At 32.6% G+C, this 20849-nt stretch overlaps 1 protein-coding gene across 3 annotated transcripts in view; it reads left to right on the top strand.

Moving 5' to 3' along the window:
- Nucleotides 1-164: 164 nt before the first annotated feature.
- The window catches only part of Zn72D (Zinc-finger protein 72D), a 100288-nt gene continuing 79603 nt past the window's right edge, over nucleotides 165-20849 (top strand). For all 3 annotated transcript variants that reach the window (XM_085813465.1, XM_085813464.1, XM_085813463.1), the window contains exons 1-2: nucleotides 165-319; nucleotides 9157-9340. In XM_085813465.1, coding sequence (XP_085669591.1) covers nucleotides 270-319; nucleotides 9157-9340 — 234 coding nt within the window. In that variant the 5' untranslated portion in view covers nucleotides 165-269. The remainder of the gene's footprint in view (nucleotides 320-9156; nucleotides 9341-20849) is intronic.

Here is a 20849-nt window from a genome sequence, read left to right as displayed (position 1 = left end):
TAACCTTCAAATATTTAACGCCATTAAATGAATTCATATAAATATTATACATTGTAAAAATATATGAATTATTTTTATACTTTAAAGTATAATATATTTAATGTGAAATTGTGTATTTTAAAAATGTTTTTCATTTATAGATTGCTATCAAGGACCATCATATTTAAGTATTCAGTGTACCTATGGTGGCAACCAAATTGATGCAGTTCCTCTGACGTAAGTGAAGGTTGTTCTTTGGTTGATAGTTTGCGGCGTACTAAGAAATTAAGATGGCTGCAAATAATTATTTTGGTTTCACGACTGGAGGCACGCAGTATGGGTAAGTTAAGTTTATGTATTTTGCAAAATTATATTTAAGCATATATTCATATTGTGCAAAATATTCTTATTACTTCATTTCTTCGAATGCCATTTTTTCGTGCCGGCTTAAGATGGCGGCGTACCATATAAAGACACTCATTTCTGAAAAAGTTAACATCTGAATGAATGTTACGAATTTTTTCACGAATACAACAATGTATTTATCTTCTTATACCATTGATTTCCGTAATTTGTGAATAATAGCAATGGTTCTGGTGTATTTTGATTACGGAAACTTTTTTTTTTTTTGTTCAGCGTATATTTTATTGTTTTAACTTGCCATATAATTTAGAATGCTGATCTTTATTAAATAAACAATGTACTTCTTTTTCCTCAATAAAAATTGTAGAATTTGATAAGTTATGCATGGTCTTAAATCATGTGTCTACATCTTGGTAATAAATACGTAGATTTCTCAAATTAAGGCATTGTATTTTCTTGGTTAGTTCATGCACTAATGCATCATGTGTTCGTGTGGTAGTGTATTATATTACTGTTTAATTTTTAATCCTGCGTTACATTCGTCTTTCCTTGTATTTATGTAAAACAGCCTATTTTGTAAACCTCATGGCCAGTTCACGAAGTATCCTATTATTGCATACTAATTATCTAATCTTGGTAGATTGTGGTCAATGAAAACTTACTGTAGTTGAAAAGGAAATATGAATTTCAATCTCATCGAATTCTTCTAAAAGCATTCTTGAAAATGCAAAATGTGTCCTGATCGTAATAGGCTTAGCATTTTGACGTCTATGTCGTCATTTGTTATACCCCGTGAATATGAATAAAATTTGTCATGAAAGGACTGCATCTTAACTGGAATATTTAAGTGCAATATGAACTTATTACCCTTATTTTAAATCTGAATATGGTGAGAAATTAAAATTTTCTTACAGAGTATGGTATATATGTTTGCCCTGCGTAATTTTTGAAGTTATTTTTCTGAGTCAGTTAAAGTAAAAAATTTCATAGGAATTTAATGAAGTCTTTATTACACCTAAGCTTTGTTGTCTTATTCTAAGGAAATTTTGGGAACTACTCATATGCGCCCTCAGGTCCCCAAATGCGGCGACAAATTACACGCCGCCATATTACTACCTAGCAAAAACGTAAAGTTTCTAACCAAAAATATTCGACAAGAATCCATGTACACAGTGATATGTTTTAACTTATAAAAAATTAAAGAATTGCACAATCTATGTAGCGAAGGAATTTATGAACTGCGCTCATCTAGCTTAAATAAATGAACATAACAACAGTAAATTTGAAAGAATACCATATACACAGTTTTCTTGTTTAAACTTTAAAAAAATCTACGAATTGCACAATCTAGGCAGCGAAGGAATCTGCGAACTATGCACACCTCGCTTTAATATCTAAATTAACATAATAAGTTTCAAGAATACCGTGTACACAGCGTTCTGTTTGAACTTTAGAAAACATCTACGAATTGCACTATCGGTAAAAGTATAGTTTAGTGTACCTCTTGGCGATTTTTGGCGGTACATAGATACAGATTTTGTGCAATTCTTTGACTCGTTATTTTGGCTTGAGAAGCGGATCGCCGCTACACAAAGCCAAAATAACAAGACAAACAATTGCACAAACTCGGTATCCATGTACAAATCGACTTATTTTCACTTTAAAAAAAAATCCCCGAATTGCATATTGTGCACTCCATGCACACGTTGACCTATTTTCACTTTAAAAAAAATCTCCGAATTGCACAAGAATGGCATTGCGCACTCTTTTAACTTTATCCATGTACACGTCGACCTTTTTCGAACAACACACTTTGCACTGTCTTCTAGGCTCACGTTTCGCAGGAAGAATATGGGATATAAATTGTCGTTCAGTAAGATGGGCAGGGTTATCTATTGTAGGTGGTCTACTAACATTCTTTTGTCCAGAAGCTGCATCAGCATATATTTATGTAAAAGCTCTTCTATAACCTGGATTCAAAATTCTAAAAATGTATTACATTTCTCAACTACATATTTATAGAGCAAATATGAGTTCCAAAGTACCTTATCTAGTAAATGTAAAAATATCTTTTTATAATATTTTTTCTGACATTTTCGAATTGTTGGATGAAAGGATATTTCCTGATCACAGCTAGAGAATGTAGTCGGAAACAATCTTCGGCTTAAGTATATCTTCATTTTTTTATTTTTGAGGCTGACCATGGAAATATCATGAATACTGCTCATCAAACACACATCCTTCTTATCTTTCCGCCTTATAGCCAAAATCATACCATTTTGAAAAGCTATGATTTGACCTTTTTGTAATTTTCTTTTAGCAAATTCTGTAGGTAAATCTCGTCTGTTTATCCTTACTGTGCCATAAATATCTCTTTTTTTGGGCTATAAGTAAATCTGCAAGCTCGGGTGACATCTAATAGTTATCTACAGTCACACAATAATTTCCTAGAAAGCGATTCAATAGGTGCATGACGATTTTTGTAGAAAGTCCATAATTTGTATACAATTGATTGAAGACAGTACTATTTCCTATATAGATAATGAAGTCACAAATATACCCTGTTTCCGCCTCACAAAGCATAAAAAATTCGATTCCAAATCATGCACGTTTGATAGGAATATATTGTTTCCAAGATAACCTTCCTTTATAAGGCATCAAGCTTTCATCAACTGATACATCACTTTCCGGTATGTAAAAATTATAAAATTTTTTCCGTAAATTTTCTGTCACATTACACAGCTTCCAAAGTTTTCGATTTGGAAAATCATCTTTTTTCAGCTTCATTATTGCAAAAATGTAAATATCAAAAAAGCAAAATAAATGTTCATTTCTTTGACAATTATATCCATTAGATTTGGATCCAGAAACATTTCTAAAATATCTAAAGGAGTGTAGTTTATGTTTGCAGGAAAAGTTGCACCTGGAGTACCTGTAAAAGGAAACCGCGAGGGCTCTGATCGGCCAGAAGCAGTTATTTCACACCAGTCTCTCGTATTTCCTATATCATCATCACTGCTATCCGTTGATTCACTGCTACTTTCGATGTCACTCTCCTCAGTTTCACCTGCGTCACTAGTAAGTATCGATGCCTTCAAAATCTTCTTCGGTTGAAGAATCTAAATCAGGGGTCGGCAACCTGTTTGACCTTAAGGGCGCAATACTAAATTTGAAAATCACCGAGGGCGCATATATTACAGACAATCAACAGGTATAAATAGGCATTAAAAAAACAGATTTTTTATAACTTTATTTTGTTGGTGTCATACATAATGATAAATATGATTCAGTCTGAAACTTGGGTGTCCATATTTTCAGCTAATTTCTTATAATTGGGGATATATTTAGAGTTCCCGGTCCTTAAACAATTATCTAAATGTGAGTCATTAAGCTTTGTTTGGTATTTTGATTTCAAATATTTCATATTTGAGAACAAAGACACTCGCAATTGAATGTTGTTGCACAATATAAATAAATTTTTAGCGCACATTTCCTTAAAATAGGATACTTATTTTCATCGACTAAGCTCCAAAACATTTTATCATTATTGAATGGATTTATGAAAAATCTTAGAACGGGTTCTAATGCTGCAAAATCTTCAAATCTAGAAGAAAACTCTTCTATTAGCTTATCTATAATTTCTAAATATGATGTAGCAGTAAAATTTTCATTATTCAAATTTAAACTCTCAACAGTATATTTTATATTTGGGAAATGTGATAATGATTTTTTCAATAGATGGGATTTCAACAACACTAACTTGCATTTGAATGCATTTACTGCACTAATCATGTCAGCGATATGCTGATTTTCCCCTTGTATTTTTAAATTTAATTCATTCAACTTTGCTGTTGTATCTGTCAGAAATCCGAGGCCGATTAGCCAATCCTTATTTTCTAATTGCTCGTAAAATTCGCCTCTTGATGCAATAAATTCCTTTATTTGTGGCAAAAGCATGGTAAACCTCTCAAGTATTTTACCTCTGCTCAGCCACTTCACTTCAGTATGTAAAAGAAGATCTGTGAACTGAACGTCCTCATCTTCTAAAAGTAATTTAAACAATCTGTGTTGCATAGCTCCCGATCTTATGGAATTAATAATTTTTGTTACTATCGTAAATACATGTTGAAAACCGATTGTTTTTGTGCATAACATTTCCTGATGTATGAGGCAATGATAAGAAATAAATTTCGGGAATAAGGAATCCTGTAACATAAGGCAATAAATCCTTTTTTCTTACCTGTCATCGCTGGTGCCCCGTCTGTTGTAATTGATGATAACTTTTGTACAGGTAATTTTACATCTGTTATATACTTTTTAAAAGTAGAAAAGATATCTTCTCTTCTGGTGCTTCCCTTTAATTCTTCTTTTGTTGTAAAATCAGAAAATACCATCTTCACGCAAATTGCTAATTGTGATATATTTGTCACGTCTGCCGATTCATCCATCTGTAGCGAAAAGAAAATACAATTTTCCATATCATTTGCTAATTCTGCCTCCAAATTCTTCGCAATTACTTTGATTCTTCTAGTAACAGTTTGTGCCGATAATTGCAACATGTTAATAGCTGAAACTATTTCGTTTTTATTTTTAAATTCTTCAAAAAGTTAATCAGCAGCTTCTAACATGGCTTCTTTCACTAATTCTCCATCTGTAAATGGTTTTTTATTCTTAGCTAGCAAATGCGATATTTTATGACGCGATCGTTGCTGCTTTATGTTGTTGCAGTGGTTTAGTAAAAAACTTTGCTGGTTAGTTATTGAAGATTTTAAAGAAATAATTTTTTTTTCTTCTAATTTCAGAGTTCATTGGATAGTCACTATCAAAATTGGTATGAACGGTCTTAAAATGTTGTTCAATATTACTTTTCTTGGGAATTGCAACACTATTATTACACAACAAACAAATACACTTCCCTTTGTAATCAACGAAACAATATAGATGTTCCCATTCATCATTAAAATAATATGTTCTTTTACGTTTATCCATAGAGGGTTTTGAAAGAAAAGAATTATTTCGGATTACTTGGTAGTTTTAAATGCATGGTCTATGCGTGGTCTATTTGAAATACGATCACACACTAACAAGAAATATGTGCATGTTATTAGATACGCTCAAGGTAAGCAAACTGCTAATCTATGCACAATCCTAAACTCAACTGACTACTGTCTAACCACGCTAGCGAGAGCAGTTTGGCTGAGGGCCAAGATGGGTCAGTTTAATTGAAGGGGGTGTGGACGAAAAGCGTGGGTATTTTTCCCTCTTGAAGGCTGAAGGTGTGTGGGTGAAATCGAAGGTCAGGGGACATTTGGTGTCTACCGAGTTACTGCACTCATCCCTACATAACTGATAGATGTGCTCACTTTCGCCCCAAACCGGATGTTTACATAGATGTGGAATACGTGGTCAGACAGTACTTGCTGTATATCACCGTTTGACAAGAGGAAGTAAATCGCTCTGGCTACCATACATTTACATTAGTCCAGTGAGGGCGCATTAAAAATCGATCGGGGGCACCGCGTTGCCTATCCCTGATCTAAATCATCTTTATAACGTTTCAAAGAACTGGACGCCATTTTACAACAAAAAAAAAAAAAAAAAAAAAAACCACACATTTTAAACCAAAGAACTTCTAACCTTTGAAATCTTCAATAAAGTGCTGCCATCTATTGAATTGAGTGCACATTAACTTTTCCCGAGATACAGTCGGGTTTGACAAATAGATGAAGCCGAAATAAACGTTTTCCGATATATATTCGGGTATAATTCGATATATATTCGGGTACAATGCACTCAAAAAAAAAATAACCCCGAGTAATACTTGGGCGTGCTCGGGCATGACAGTTAAAAGGTTAACACGCTGTCACGTAATCTATCGTGTTTATATGACAGCACAAATGTTTCACACACAAAAGTGTTGACAGTTTCACAAATAAATGTTCAAAACCTTCTCCTCCTAAATACTTGTAGAATTTCCAGCTATCCGAAAAAAATAGTTGTACCAGGCATGCGACTAAAATTTTGCCAACACGTCATAAATCAATTACCACACGAACCAACTAGCAAATCCAAGTTTCCATGTAAAAAGGGTTGCCACAGAAGCCAATCATCGCTGTTCAGAATACACGATCATGCCAAAAACCAGTGAACAACACATATCGCCCTATTTGGCAACCGTAGCGCACATTATAAGAGTAGAGCCAAATTGTGTGACAATGTTTTTTTTTTTTTTTTTTTTTTTTTTTTTTTTCATTTTCTGATCATGCACATTATATAGTTTCAGTATTCTGTAGAACTGCTGCCATTTGGAATGTATTGGCTCTCGTGTAGAATTGGGTGCCCCTTCAATTAGAAACAAATTTTGTTAAAATTCATTTGTCATTTCTGGTTATGATAGTTTTAACTTTGTTTTATCTTAAAGGATTGATGTGTACATGGACAAAGTTAAGGCAGTATGCAATGCCTAGTTTGTGGAATTCTCTGATGATTTTTTAAGTGAAAATAGATCGATGTGTACATGGACACAGTTTTGTTTGTTCTTTGGCTTCTTATTTTGGTTTTGTTTAGTGGCCATCTTGAAATTGTGCCTTCCTGGTGCCGAACGTTTTGTCAAAAATGAATTGCCAAAAAGCAAGGGACAGCCAATTGTAAACCAAAATAAGAAGTTGAATTGCAAACTCAGTGTCCATTTACAAAAACTCGGCATTGCACACTGCCTTGACTTTAGCCATGTACACATTGATCTATTTTCACTTTAAAAAAAACAATTGGGAAGCTAAAACTATCATGGTAACCAGAAATGGGATTTCATCATCAAAATTAAACAAAATTTGTTGCCTATCGAAGGGAACCCAATACTACACTAGAGCCAATTTTTGTTACTATTCTGTTAGAGCGGCGTCGGGGAAAAATGAGAAAACATGCTTGAACAACACGCCAAATATTGCGTTTCAGCAATTGAAATATCACTTGTTATTTTTTGCCATTTTTTTTAATATGATGATTAGACAATTTTGCAATTACCTTATGACAAAGGAATAATTCATAGCAATAGACTTTGTTCTCAAAATCATCTGATGAATTTAACTTTTGTATCTAATAAAGCTCTTATATAACATTGTTCCGTACGTTCTTGCTGTGACAAAAAAAAGGATATAAAGCCAGAACATGGTTTGAAGGCTCGCGTCTTTCTTTCCTCATTGCCATTCGCTTTACTATCTCTGGTGTCAAGAATTGACGTTGATTGAATTTTACCAACTTCCATTACAATAAATGCCAACAATAAATTAAAATAAATACTTTAAAGTAGTCTCCCCCCCCCCGAAAAAAAGCTGGATATGTTCTTTCGAAGATGTGAGTATGCTGGGAAAGCAAAGAATATTTTCTGGTCGCCGTTCCCGATCATTGTGCTACAACATTGATGACAGTCATTCAGGAAATCATCGCAGATGGCAGCATTATGTTTTCAAACTGATTGAAAGGATGTAAAAAAGAGGAATTAAGAAATGCTGGGTATGAACATTTCACTGTGAATCACAGTTATGATTTTGTAGACACCAAAACTGGGAAGGGGAATTCGCTGGCCGATATTTCAGCCACAGCCGTCTTTTTGAGACACTGCAGCTCTGGCCGATTCTTAGGCCACTCGTCTTTTAAAGGTTAAGAGGAAGTAGGAAGATAGAGTAAAACTTCATAGTTAGTCTGAAATTTTAAAGATGTATGCAGCTAAAGAAAATAGAATTCTTATGTTACATGATGTAGCCTAAAATCTTAACCTGCAAAATTTTGTGGGGTTTGAAAATAATTTCATTGCAAAATCATCTAAAAAATTTGGTACTCTTTTTTTATTGGTACGGGATTCAGAAATGTATATAAGTATGTATTCATACATACTTGTGTATATACATGATTACATATATACATACATTTCTAAATTCAGTCCCAATAACAGAGGAGTACCAAAAATTCATTGTGAGGGGAAGAACACTGCCTATATGTTTTCTTTTTGTGAATAAATTTTCATCAGATTTTGTAATTGTATTGCTTTTAACAAATTGGTGACTTTTGGGAGAGGGTTGTAGATAATCAAAAAGTGTTGTGTTCTTCATTAAGTGATGAGTGGGAAGATTCTTCTTTTTAATTCAAATGCTATGGTCTAAGGAGAGAAATCACTTTGTTTACAAGTGATATAAAAGATATTTAGATGTATTTCTTTTGATTTGAGGTATACTTTTTTCCCAGTATTAAATTTCATTAAAAACTGAATTGATAGAACCTTAAGAATTAGATTGTTTTAAAAATTTTCATAGTTTAAATAGAATGAGTTGTTAAATAAATTCATTATTAGTGTATTAGTTTTGCCAAATTAAATACAGTGGTACCTCAGTATATGTCAATGCAATCTAGATCCCTGGACATACACCATATGAACTTTTCCAGTAAGAAAAAAAGGGAAAATAATCAATCCGTTCATATTATTAAAAAAATCCTATCTTTATTATAATACTGTTTAACACTAAAATACTAATTTATGTATTAAATGTTTTTCTGCTATCCAGATGAAATGCGATTTTTTAATGTCCTGTAACCTCTCAGTTGAAAATTCAGTTATAGCACCAGTTTTTTTACTGCAAGTGTAGTGTGCGTAGTAGTTTCTCATTGAACTCGAGTAAGATCATATTCCAAAAACATGTCCATTTCCCAAACTAAAAATTTTGCATCCAAACAGGTCATATTTCAAAGTATACAGAGGTATCGTTGTATTAGTAATGTATTTTTTTTATTCAGTACAAATTAATTTTCTTATTTGTCTAGGAGTGCTACACCCTCTCCAGCGAATTATTCTACCAATCAAGCAACTGCTGGTTACACTGTGCAGCATTCAGCTCAACCTTATGCCGCGGCTGCTACTGCGCAGCGCTCCAGTCAGTCTGCGTATGAAAGTTATCAACAGCCAGCTCATACTACGACAAATTATCCATATGCCTCAAGGCAACAGGTAATTAAAATTTGCTTAATTTCTGTATTTTCACTAGGAACCTTACACGTTTTTCTTATGCAGTCAAAAGTCGTTAATTCAGACACCCATAATCCGGAATGATCTATAATCCGGACCTCAAAGCTACAAACTTTCTGCGCATGCGCGTAAGACCTTTACGGCTGCGAATATGCTTGTGCGCGTGCACAAATACTTTTATGAGTGCACGTTTAATGTATAACGGATGGTATAAGCTAAGCTAAAATTATCTAATTATCTATTTCAGTTAATGTTGCAGATTGCGTTGTTCCTTAATCTTCGAATTGGATCCGGCTTATTATTTTTTGCAGACTGTTAGAGCAATTTTATAAAAGTAAGCTTGAACTTTCGATTATGTCAAATAGAATTTCTGATATATATTTATTAATATGTAAAGGATCTATGAAGCGAAAGTATAGTTCGAAGTTCATTAAAAAGTGGAATTGCTGCAAAAAATGGATAAAGGCATATCCTTTGTTTATCTAATCTTTAACGTTTGTTTATCTAAACTTTGTTTATCTTTAACACCGTGGCACGCAATGAATTGGAACTTGATCTGTCAGCACTATCCTTATCTTCAGGGCAGATTTTTTATTTGGCTTATAATTCCTTACTGAATGTAGTATTTCATCTCGATGTACTCCGTCTTTGATATGATTAAAATCAAATTCCTCGTCATTATAATTCGCTTCCGATAGCGAAGAAAGTGACAGAGGTTATTGAAAACGAAAAAATTTCAATTGACAAATTAGTCGGTAGACACAGCAATTATAGGACTTGAACAGCAAAACTTTGTAACTGAACAAGAAATTATGTATGTTTATAGAATTAAAGAGAATGTATTATCACATAAAAAACAAAGCAACTTTAAATAACTTGCATTGAAAGAAATGTTTCGTAAAGTAAACAAATAAATATTAAGCCTTTTTTTTTTGTAAATTTTGATATCCTTTACATCATAATTGTTCTTTATTTTATAAATTACGGTTTCATATTTTTAATTTTATAATTTCTGCATGCAATCTTACCAGATTTAAACTGATGATCTATAATCCGGAATCGCCAAAGTCCCGACGAGTCCGGATTAACGACTTTTGACTATATATCTAAAACTTGCCTAGTGTTAAAAATTGGTTGGAGGGTGTTTGGTCTATGAAGGTTTAGTGCTATATTAGCATTTTTTGGTTGGATATACAATGCGGAAATCGTTCCGTCCAATGAATCATCATTTTAAAATATGGATAGTGAAATTTGTTTTGTATTATATTTGAAGAAATTAAATAATGAAAAATGTGCATAAATGTATGTATATTTCTCGCTCTCGTGTTGTGATAGAATGGGTCGGCAACCTTTTTTGGTCGCGGGTCAAAATAACCAAAATGCAAGTATTAAAGAGAGGTTTGGGTCAGAGATATTTTCGTATTAAAACAGCATTTTAGTAAATAATAAGATATATTTTATTAAGAAAATAATTACAAACATAATTGAATAAACTTTATTTATAAGCTTTTTTTACGATATCAATGGCTCCCCTGATGTTGAACTTGTGACGTCAATTTAGTCAAGTCTGGCTTATAGTTAGTTGAACACAAGCATCTGAATTTTCAGTAGTTAATCTGCTCTTGTTTTTGCGTAAAATAAATTTCATTTATGAAAATATTTGCTCAAATTTTTAAGTGGACCCGAATGTGGACAAAATGGCAAAGGCAATTTTTGTTAATGATGAAAACCTCGTAGGAAGTGATGCCCAACATGTTGATATCATAAGAAAATGATTATCTTCTGTATTTTCCAAATCGTTCCGCAATTTCTTGAATTTATCCGTCCATAATGTTGAACTTTTAAAATCAATTATTTCTAAACTAAAATTGTCAATTCTTAGATATTCAAAATACTGTAAATTTATAATATTTTCTTCTATTTCATCGGGCTTTATTGTAAATGTAAACATTTTTCCATGTTTCTTAAGACTTTGAAACCGACTTTCATATTCACTTTTAATGACCGAAATCCAAGTTTCGAACATATTTAGATTGCATTCATCGATATTTTCTTTTCCATGTTCCCTTTTAACAAGGAAAAGAAATGAAATTTTTTAGTTTTTATGTCAGTTTCAAATAATATCAAATTTGGAGTAAAACTCTTCCATTCCTCATACATTTTCAAAATTGTGTGGTTATTTCCTTCGAGTCGTACGTTGAAATCATTATAATGGTTCATTATGTCTGTTAAGAACAAAAGTCTTAAAAACCATTGTTTATCATTGAGTTCGAGATAATTTTCACCGATTTCGTGAAGAAATATTTGTATATCTCAAAACACTCTACAAATCTATTAAGAACTTTGCCCCGACTTAACCATCGTATTTCAGAATGTAATAACAAATCTCCATATTTCGATTCAATTTCCTCCAAAAAAGCTTTAAAGCGCCTGTGTATTAATGCTGATGCTGATCACGCTATTATCATGTTTACGATCTTAACAACTTTTTCTATTACATCTTTAAGTTGTGTAGATGCCTTTGCAAATAAATTTTCTTCATGTATGATACAACGAAATGATAAAAGTGAACGGCCAAGTTCATTTTCCATTAGTTTTACAAATCCAACAATTTTTCCTCTCATACTTGGAGCACTGTCAGTTGTTATCAAAAATAGTTTACTTTTTAAATCCAATACTTGCCCATTTTTTAAATTTGTGAACTCTTGTGCTTGACGAAAAATATCAGTGCCTTTGGTGGTGTCACTCATTGAAGCAAGAACGCTGACATTCGAGCTATTTATTGATGCAAATCTAATAATTATTGCAAGCCTACCAACACTATGTCGGTACTTTCGTCAACTGCAATGCTAATTATGTCACAAGATAACAAATCATTTTTGACCTGCTCATTAATATTCCTGGCCATATCGTCAACGTGACGTTGAACTGTTCTAGCTGACAATAGCATTTCTTTGATTCTCTCAATTATTTGTTTTTATTTGCAAAGTCATTAAATAAGTGTTCGGAACAATTTATGAATGCGTTTTTCAAAAACTCACCGTCTGTAAATGGTTTTCCGCTGGTACCAATGCTAAGAGCTGCAACAAAGCTGGCAGACGTAGCGGGATTGTTGCTGGTAACAAAACTCTTTAAGAATTTATTTTGTTTTCCAAAATTTAATACACATTTAGCAATGTATTCAGATTTATCTTCATTTGCCATTTCACTCACATCTTTATGTTTTGAAGAAAAGTGTCGCTCAATATTATAAGTCCTGGCGGCAATTATATCTGTACATAAAGTACATATCAGTTTGTCACCATTTTTGATACACCCATACTTTTCTGTCCACTCATCTTGAAATAATCTCTTTTTTGCTTTTTGTTTGCTCATGGTAATTTTTTTAAATAATAATATTTATTTCTCTAGGTCAATATTATTGTGCTAATGTACTACACCTGAGATAACGACGTGCGCATCCAGGAATGGTACAATTTGCTCAATGTCGCTGCATTCTGCATACTATCGGCCGATTCCATATCCAGTCAGGCGGGGGTGGGGCTCTTAACTGATATTTTTATGTTATACTGGATTCAAATTTGGTACGTTAATAACTTTGCAACAAAAATTTTTTGGGAAAAAGAAAAAAAATGATTGTATATCTTATACTTTATTTTCGGAACTAAAGTGGGTCACTTGAAATTACCAAATGGATCACTCGGTGACCCACGAGTCATAGGTTGCCGACCTCTGTGATAGAACAACGGTATCTAGAGCCATCCAATTTTGAATGACATAATCCTACTGTGAATATGGCATCTGAAATCACGAATTTGGAATTTGTTTTATTATCGATTTCATATTTTGTAAAACTTTAATGAACTTTTGAGTAACAAACTCAACGATTTCAAAGCAAGCAATGACAACACTCTACGGGGGGGGGGTTATTATCTCCAGCTCGTCGAACTGTGTGTCCGAAATTCTAAAAATATCCTCATTTTAAAATTATTTTGCGACATTGCTATTGAACTAAATTTTATGGTTTAAGTGTGAATAACATGATATTTAATAAATAAAGGTAACACACAAAATGTTAAAAAAACATTCCTTTGGATGTAATTTAAACTTTTCAGTCCCCCCGATGCATTTTACAGTATGGAAGTTGGGGAGGGAAATGCCCTCTCCTTTTTCCGCAAAATCTCGAATATTGAAAGTGTTACAGTTCGTAGCAAAGCAAGCAACGTACTTTTTTTTGTCACTGTCCAATCTGAATAAAAGTTCTGTGGTCTACCAACCAAAGCAAAGGATGATTCTATTCCGGAAATTTAACACGTTCTGTTCAAAAAATTAGAACGACAAACCCCCTAGATTGGGAAGTCTCTTTCTTTTCCTTTATTTAGTTATTCTCCGGTGCGGCAGGATTAAAAGGCACATAATGTGCAATAGACGTTGCGATATTTTGCAGAGGTAAAAGAGTTTTACTGTGCTTGCTAAGGAATTTATTTTTCAGTTCCATTGGGCTATTTTTATGTGTCAAACATACATTATTTAGCTGTCAAAAGCAAAATGCATTATTTAGTTTTTGAAATGTCAAAAGCTTTATTTAGCTGAAAAATCTAAAGATTGGCTACAATTTAGCCGCCTCTTTTTCCAGTTAAGCTCGACTATCCGGAATTTTCAAATATTCGGCAATTTCTGAGTATGCCGATCAATCAAGCTTTAAAGGGCTGTTCCCACTGGGGTTTATCTGAGCTAACGAAGTCAATTCCCTGTGTCTACTATACTTTGCGACAAGCTAACCTTTGAACACATACAAGGCTGGAACGAACCTTTTTAGCAGCTTTTCACCCTGTCCTTCAAGTTATCCATACGCAGTAAACTGGCCGCAGATATTCAATTCCTCAAATTTGCTACACATTTGGCGAATTCTTGTCAAATCCAGCATATTTAAAATAACAATATTTTTATGCAGTGAAGCTGCAGTTGAAATTGATAGTTCATTGTAGTGTAAAATGTAGGACATGTGATTCAATGTCTTAATTTATATGAAATATTTCACTGTTATCTAAATGTGACGTATACGAATTTGATGACATTTAAAACCCGAATCGTTGCTTAAATTTGGAAAGGAAGAGCTAACAAATTATTGCTTCCAGTTTGGGTCAAATTGTTTTCCCCCAAGACCGTTCGCTTAGTTAAAAATAAAATATATAAATTTTGAAAAATCTGGTAGTAAGTTATTTTTTCTGAATTCTTAAGAGTTTATGCAGCTTGTTGCTACCAAAACTGTGAACAAGGGGAAATTTTTATTTTTTAAAGACGATATTTTGATTTTAATTTGCGATTGTTTAAAAAACTTTATATGACAATATTTTATAGCAGACATTTTAAAACTTATCCGGTATTAATTGTCTCCGTAGACGCATACACTTTCCAGTCAGGCCCATGTAATCACCCTTCTACAGTACGTTTAATCATATCTTTCTGATTACTGTTTAAAATAAAAAATAAAATGAATTAAAAGACTGGAAACTGAGATCTTCAGATTGCAGTCTAACGACTAAAGAGTTTACTAATTCAGAAGTCAAACAACAAAAATCAGCGTTAATTTACAAAATTTTCACAGGACTAGTTTCGATGGTTTTACCGAACCATCATCTTCAGCTGCAAAACCGCAAATGAACAAGATAGGAAATAATGTTTAGATAAGATAAGAAAGCCTGGACAAGAATAAGCAAGTGGCGCCATCTGTTGGCGAAACCAGAACTAAAACATAATTTCTCTAAAAGCCGAAGGCAAATTTGGATTGGAATTAGGATCGTTAACTAGAACAGAAAGATTTTTATGAATGTGAAATGCCTCTAGAAAATCCAGTTCTCCAATGGAAGATGTTTTTTGAATAATTTTGGCAGCAGAAAAATTGAAAGTGTGATTTTCGGACCAACAATGTTGAGCAACAGAAGACTTCTGTGTTTCCTTTTTTCTAACATATGCCTCATGTTCTTTGACGTGAAATTTTAAGGCTCTCTTAGTTTGGCCAATGTAAATTAAACCGCACTGGCAAGGAATCCTATAAATACCCCAGGAATTCATATCCGGAATGGGGTCCTTGAGTATAGAAGTTGGAATTTTATTGATGGGAGAGTAAACAACCCGAAAGTTAAATTTCTGCAAAATATGTGCAACTTTATAGCTAATTGATGGAAAGAAGGGAATGACAACAGAATTTTTATAATCTCCTAAAATAAGAGTGTGGCTTTTAGTGTGTTGAGATGAGAATTTTTTAACTGCTTGATTAATAATGTTGGGTGAAAAGCCCCTGTCAATAGCTATTGCTTTTAAATAATTTAGTTCTTCATCAAGGGCTAGTTTGGAGGAGCAAACTTGAAGAGCACGGAAAACATAGGAATAAAATGAAGCTAACTTTTGTTTAGTCGGATGACATGATTTAAAGTGTGGTGGAAGGCAAACCGATGAAGGTTTACGGTAAACTGTAGTACTGAAGTTGGATGTGTTACGTGTGACCAGAATGTCGAGAAACGGAAGAGAATTGCAAGTCTCAAGTTCAAAAGTGAACTGAATAGCAGGATCAATAGAATTCATTGTTGAAAGAACTCTATTTAAATCATCTTTATTACCTTCAAACAGGGTAAAAGTATCGTCTACGTAGTGGAACCATGCCGGGAAGTTTAAAGTTTCAAACAATTTTCATTCATAATAATGCATGTACTCGTAGATATCAGCCAGGATGGGACTGAGGGGGCTTCCCATGGCTAATCCCTCAGTTTGCTTGTAATATTTATTTTAAAAAATAAAATGTGTTTGTTTCAAACAGAGTTGAGTGAGAGAAATTAGCTCATCAATTTCGATGCAAGAGAAATGAAATTCGCGAAGTCTGGTTTCTAGACATCCTAATGCACCCTCCACTGGGACATTGGTGAATAATGATTTTACATCAAAAGAAACCATGAGTAAATTACGAGGAGAAATGTTTTTAACCTTTTTTACAAACTCTATTGAATTTTTTATGGTGTAAATGTTATTATCTAATAGATTGGAAAATCTAGAAACTAAATATTTAGCTAATGGATACGAGGCAGTACCTAAATTTGATACAATAGGGCGGAAAGGAATACCACTTTTATGAATTTTGGGAAGAGCATATAATCTGGCACAATTCGCAACAGATGGGATAAGCGAATGTTTTAAGTTGCTTGAAATGATCTGCGAAGATTTGATCGCAGTTTTTATTTTGGATAAGTCCGAAGGTGAAGGATCTTTAGGGATCGGATTATATGGTCCTTCGTTTAAGAGTTTAGTGACACCATCGATGTAAGTGTTCTTATCCATGACGACTATCTGGCCACCTTTGTCGGCCTTTGAAATGACAATATCCGGGTTAGAATGAATCTCGCGCATTGTAGCTCTTTCTCTCGCAGTTAGATTTGGTTTCAATGGTTTATTATTGAATTTCACATTATGAGCGATAAGATGCCTAATCATTTCTTTCTGTGAATCTGAAACTTTACTGAACTTGAAAGCTTTTTCGATAGGAGCCAAAATCTTTGGAATCGAGGGTTTACAGGTTTGTGAGAAGTTAAAATTATATTTTAGAATTCTCTCTTGTTCTTCTGAAAGACTAACATTAGAAATATTAACTATTGGCTTGATGTTTACAATGGGAAGATTTTTTGAACTACTTGAACTGGAAGACTGTAAAAGAAGTTTTTCGAATTTAACTGCAAGGGTGTTTTTATGACGGTTAACTGCATTCTCCGTTCTAGACCAAGACTTTTGTTCAAGGGCAGTAAATTTTGGATATGTTTTAGCGAGTTCCAGATGAAGCTTATAGAGTTCATGTTCAATTTTGGACAATTGTTGACGTGTATCCCTTATCACGGACCGAAGTAAGGCAAGTTTGCAATTTAACAGAATTCTTGAAACGCGACTCGAAGGTTTTTGATTAGATTTGATTTGAATAAAATTGGGGATCAATTTTTTACATTTACATTTAAGTAAAAAGTCAAGATGATTCAGGAATTTTTGCCGTTTCAGGCGTAATTTAGTGAAACGATTAACGGATGAAGGCATGATAAACAATGCAGAAAATCAAACTAAAACTTTTGTTTTCTATTCATATCAGTGAGGGATTTTTCTGCTATTTTGTGTGTACTTTATTATTGCTCAGTTAATTTAGTTTGATTTTCTGCATTGTTTATCATGATGATGGTTCGGTAAAACCATCGAAACTAGTCCTGTGAAAATTTTGTAAATTAACGCTGATTTTTGTTGTTTGACTTCTGAATTAGTATTTATTCGGCGTGTTATTGTGTCTTGACTAAAGAGTTTACCATTAAAAATTTCAAGGTATTAGAAAAAAATTAAAACTTTAAAATTGTGAAACAAACGTAAAAATTAAGAAACAAATGATCTTATACCAACTAATTAATCATGTACCATTTAGTTCCACTTATCAATTACAATTATAACATTAGAAATGTCTTATATTAGTTACAACTTTTTTGTTCATAAGAGCAAAAAAATGTAAAAAAAAAAAAAAAGAAGAAGAAGAAGAAAATCGGAAAGATTCAGTGCATTTACTGCTTTTAAGACATTTACTGTATTAAACGACATTTTGCTTGTATTTTAAAAATAAGTTAGTTTTTATGCTTTGAAGAATGAAAGGTCTATGTACGATGTAGCCTGAAAGGTGAGTCTTTTGCTTCGTAAAGGGGAATACATTACTTTTACATCTCTCAATTTATAAAAACTGTCGTTTAATACGGTAAATGTCTTAAAAGCAGACTGATTCAGTGCTCTGAGAATCTGCGAATTATATCTTGTTGTGTAGGACTGTATAAGCTAGGTAAAAACAATAGATTTCCATGAGGTATAAAAACAACAAGCATATGATATGAAAAAATCTGGCTATTCCCTTCTTTAGATGGAATCATCTGCAAATCAAGCATATTAATGATAGAGTTGCTTAAGCTGTGAAACACTGGTACAGTCAAAACTCGTTAATCCGGACTAGTTCCTCCTAGTTCCAACAACAATTCCGAATTATTTAAACTGAAGTAAAAGATTAAGTATATATTCACTGTATGTTAATAAAGTAATCAGAGTGTTATAAAACTAGATTATAGAATTTACGCTGATGCAACTTTTTGTTTGACTGCACAACATGTAATGGAAAAGAAGGCTTGTAGAGATCTGTTTTTGACATGCCTCTAAAAGTAGATGTCATACTCCTTTTGTCTCTTCAATGTCAAAAAACTTTCCTTTGAGAGGCTACTTTAGTTTTTGCGAAAGAAAAAAAATCACAAGAAGACAAATTTGAAGAACATGCAGGATGATTGAGTACATATACCTATTTTCGGAACACAAGTGGTTCTCCGACTGGTTATTGAATAATGAAAAGATGCATTGTCATGCAATACAAAACATTTGGAATACGTTTTCCGACTGAAAACGTAAGATTAAAAGTCATCTGCTTAATTCACAGCCATGTACAAGTCAACTACTCTTGGGCAATTGCAGAATTGTTTTGATCCTGAGTTGTAAGACAAACCTAATATCACTGGATTTAAGCACTTCTTTAATCTTCCGGACAACGTTCCTTCTTTAGCTCATATTCCAAGAATATTAAGTGAATACAATTATTGCAAAAGAAATTGAATATTCATTTGCACTACGGCTTGGTAGTTTACTAACGAGTTAACAAAACTTAAATTCTCCTTTTTGTGTCTAAGGATACAACAATATTTTAAATATTTACAAATAAAATATTAAATTGAAGATTTAATTAGAGCCTCACCAAGTTGCCTAGCACTTGAAGATTGTTAAATACTAATTGTTTGTTGCGAAGTCTAACCCAGACTGCATGGTAGGTTTTCGTAGTTTTCTAGGTTCTCTTTACAAAGGTTCTCTATGAAATCATCTTAATCAAATAGCTCCCATGTTCTTTTTATGTTCAAATAACCAACTAACCTAGTTTAAGCGCGATTTCCAAGTGAAGTTACCATCAAAACCCGAATACTCATTAAAAATCATGTAGCTTGCCAATCGGGAGTAACATGAGAGATACGGCGCCAATAATTGAATTGCTGTTACGGTACGCTGTTTCTAAACTAAGATGGTCATTCCTTAATTAAATAGCCCACCAGCGGCCGAGTGGTAAAGTTGCTAAACACTGGTAGTTCGGTCTGAGGTTCGAATCCAGCGAACAGGCTGGCTGCATGGACGTTTTCGTGGTTTTCCCCATGCCATAATTAAATAATCCAATCCGTAATTAAATATAATTGATTTGTAACTTCCACTAGAGCTGACGGTAAGAATTGAAGTGTAAATAAATAATATCGTGTGCAATCTTGATTAATATAAAATTAAAAATATTTGCATTAAAACAGAAAGTTTTTTGAAATATTTGCAATTACTTCATAGGCTACACATAAAAATACATTTTAGGATAAAAAAATGATTTGATTTTTTTATGTTTAAAAACTTCTTGAATTCATTTAATAAATATCGTATCCTCGTTGTTAATTGAATCCAGAATGTTGGGTGTCGTTTATATAATTGTTCTTACTTGTCCACAGAACCTGCTGACTTATCCAGCCATTAAGTAGCTGTAGATCATTTCTACATTACCATTGAACTTCCATTAATTCAGTCTATAGAGGGTTGTTGTTTATAATATAATTTGACTTTTATAAAAATGATTATTCTAAATCTTATGTTTCTATGAAAATATAGCCTGCTTTAAAAATATGGATGATAGTATCAGAAGCTCTTTCAGCCACTTTAGAAACAACAGTTTGTTTAGAAATAAATTATGCAGTTAATGTCATAAAATTCAAATGAGCATCAAACGAAAATTATCAGTTTTGGACAATTCGATTTAAACGAAGTAAAGTAGCAGATGATAAAACGCTGAAGGTGAAAATTTACTGTTACAAAAATTTACTTATTTTTTTTATTAAAAAAAGATAGAGAGAAATTCAGAAAAAAAAAATAATTAAAAATTTGAATAATATCATCTATAATTAAAAAAATAGCTTTTCATATAGTATTAATAAATATTTATTATGCATCATTGAGGGAAAAAATGTCATATAATTAATTCTCTGTAAAATTTTACTTGAAAATTAAGGTTGAAAATAGCTGTGGCAATTCACTATGGTAAAAATCCATAGACCACAATTGGCGTTATTATCGCTCAAAAAAAAGACGCCAAATTTCAAAACGCAAAAATATGTAAATTCGTGTATATCTTAGAAAATTTTAAATAAAAAAGTCTAATTTTTTGCAGATATGCTTAAAAATACACCTACTTTAAGATGATGGTAAAAATTTTATAGGTTATAATTCAAAATTTTTTTTGAAAAATTTATAAAAATTATTTAAAAATAAAACACAAAAAATGGGTAAATTTTATTTGGAATGAAACTAAATTTCGAAATGTGAGAGAAAAAATCAAAAAAGTTTAATCAAAAAAGAGATATTAATA

This window comes from Stegodyphus dumicola, chromosome 3 (genome assembly GCF_044657685.1).
Source record: "Stegodyphus dumicola isolate Sdum_Otavi_A_Nest chromosome 3, ASM4465768v1".
NCBI lineage: Eukaryota > Metazoa > Arthropoda > Arachnida > Araneae > Eresidae > Stegodyphus > Stegodyphus dumicola.
The sequence above is the reverse complement of the archived record's forward strand: the minus strand, read 5'-3'. Positions and strand labels throughout refer to the sequence as shown.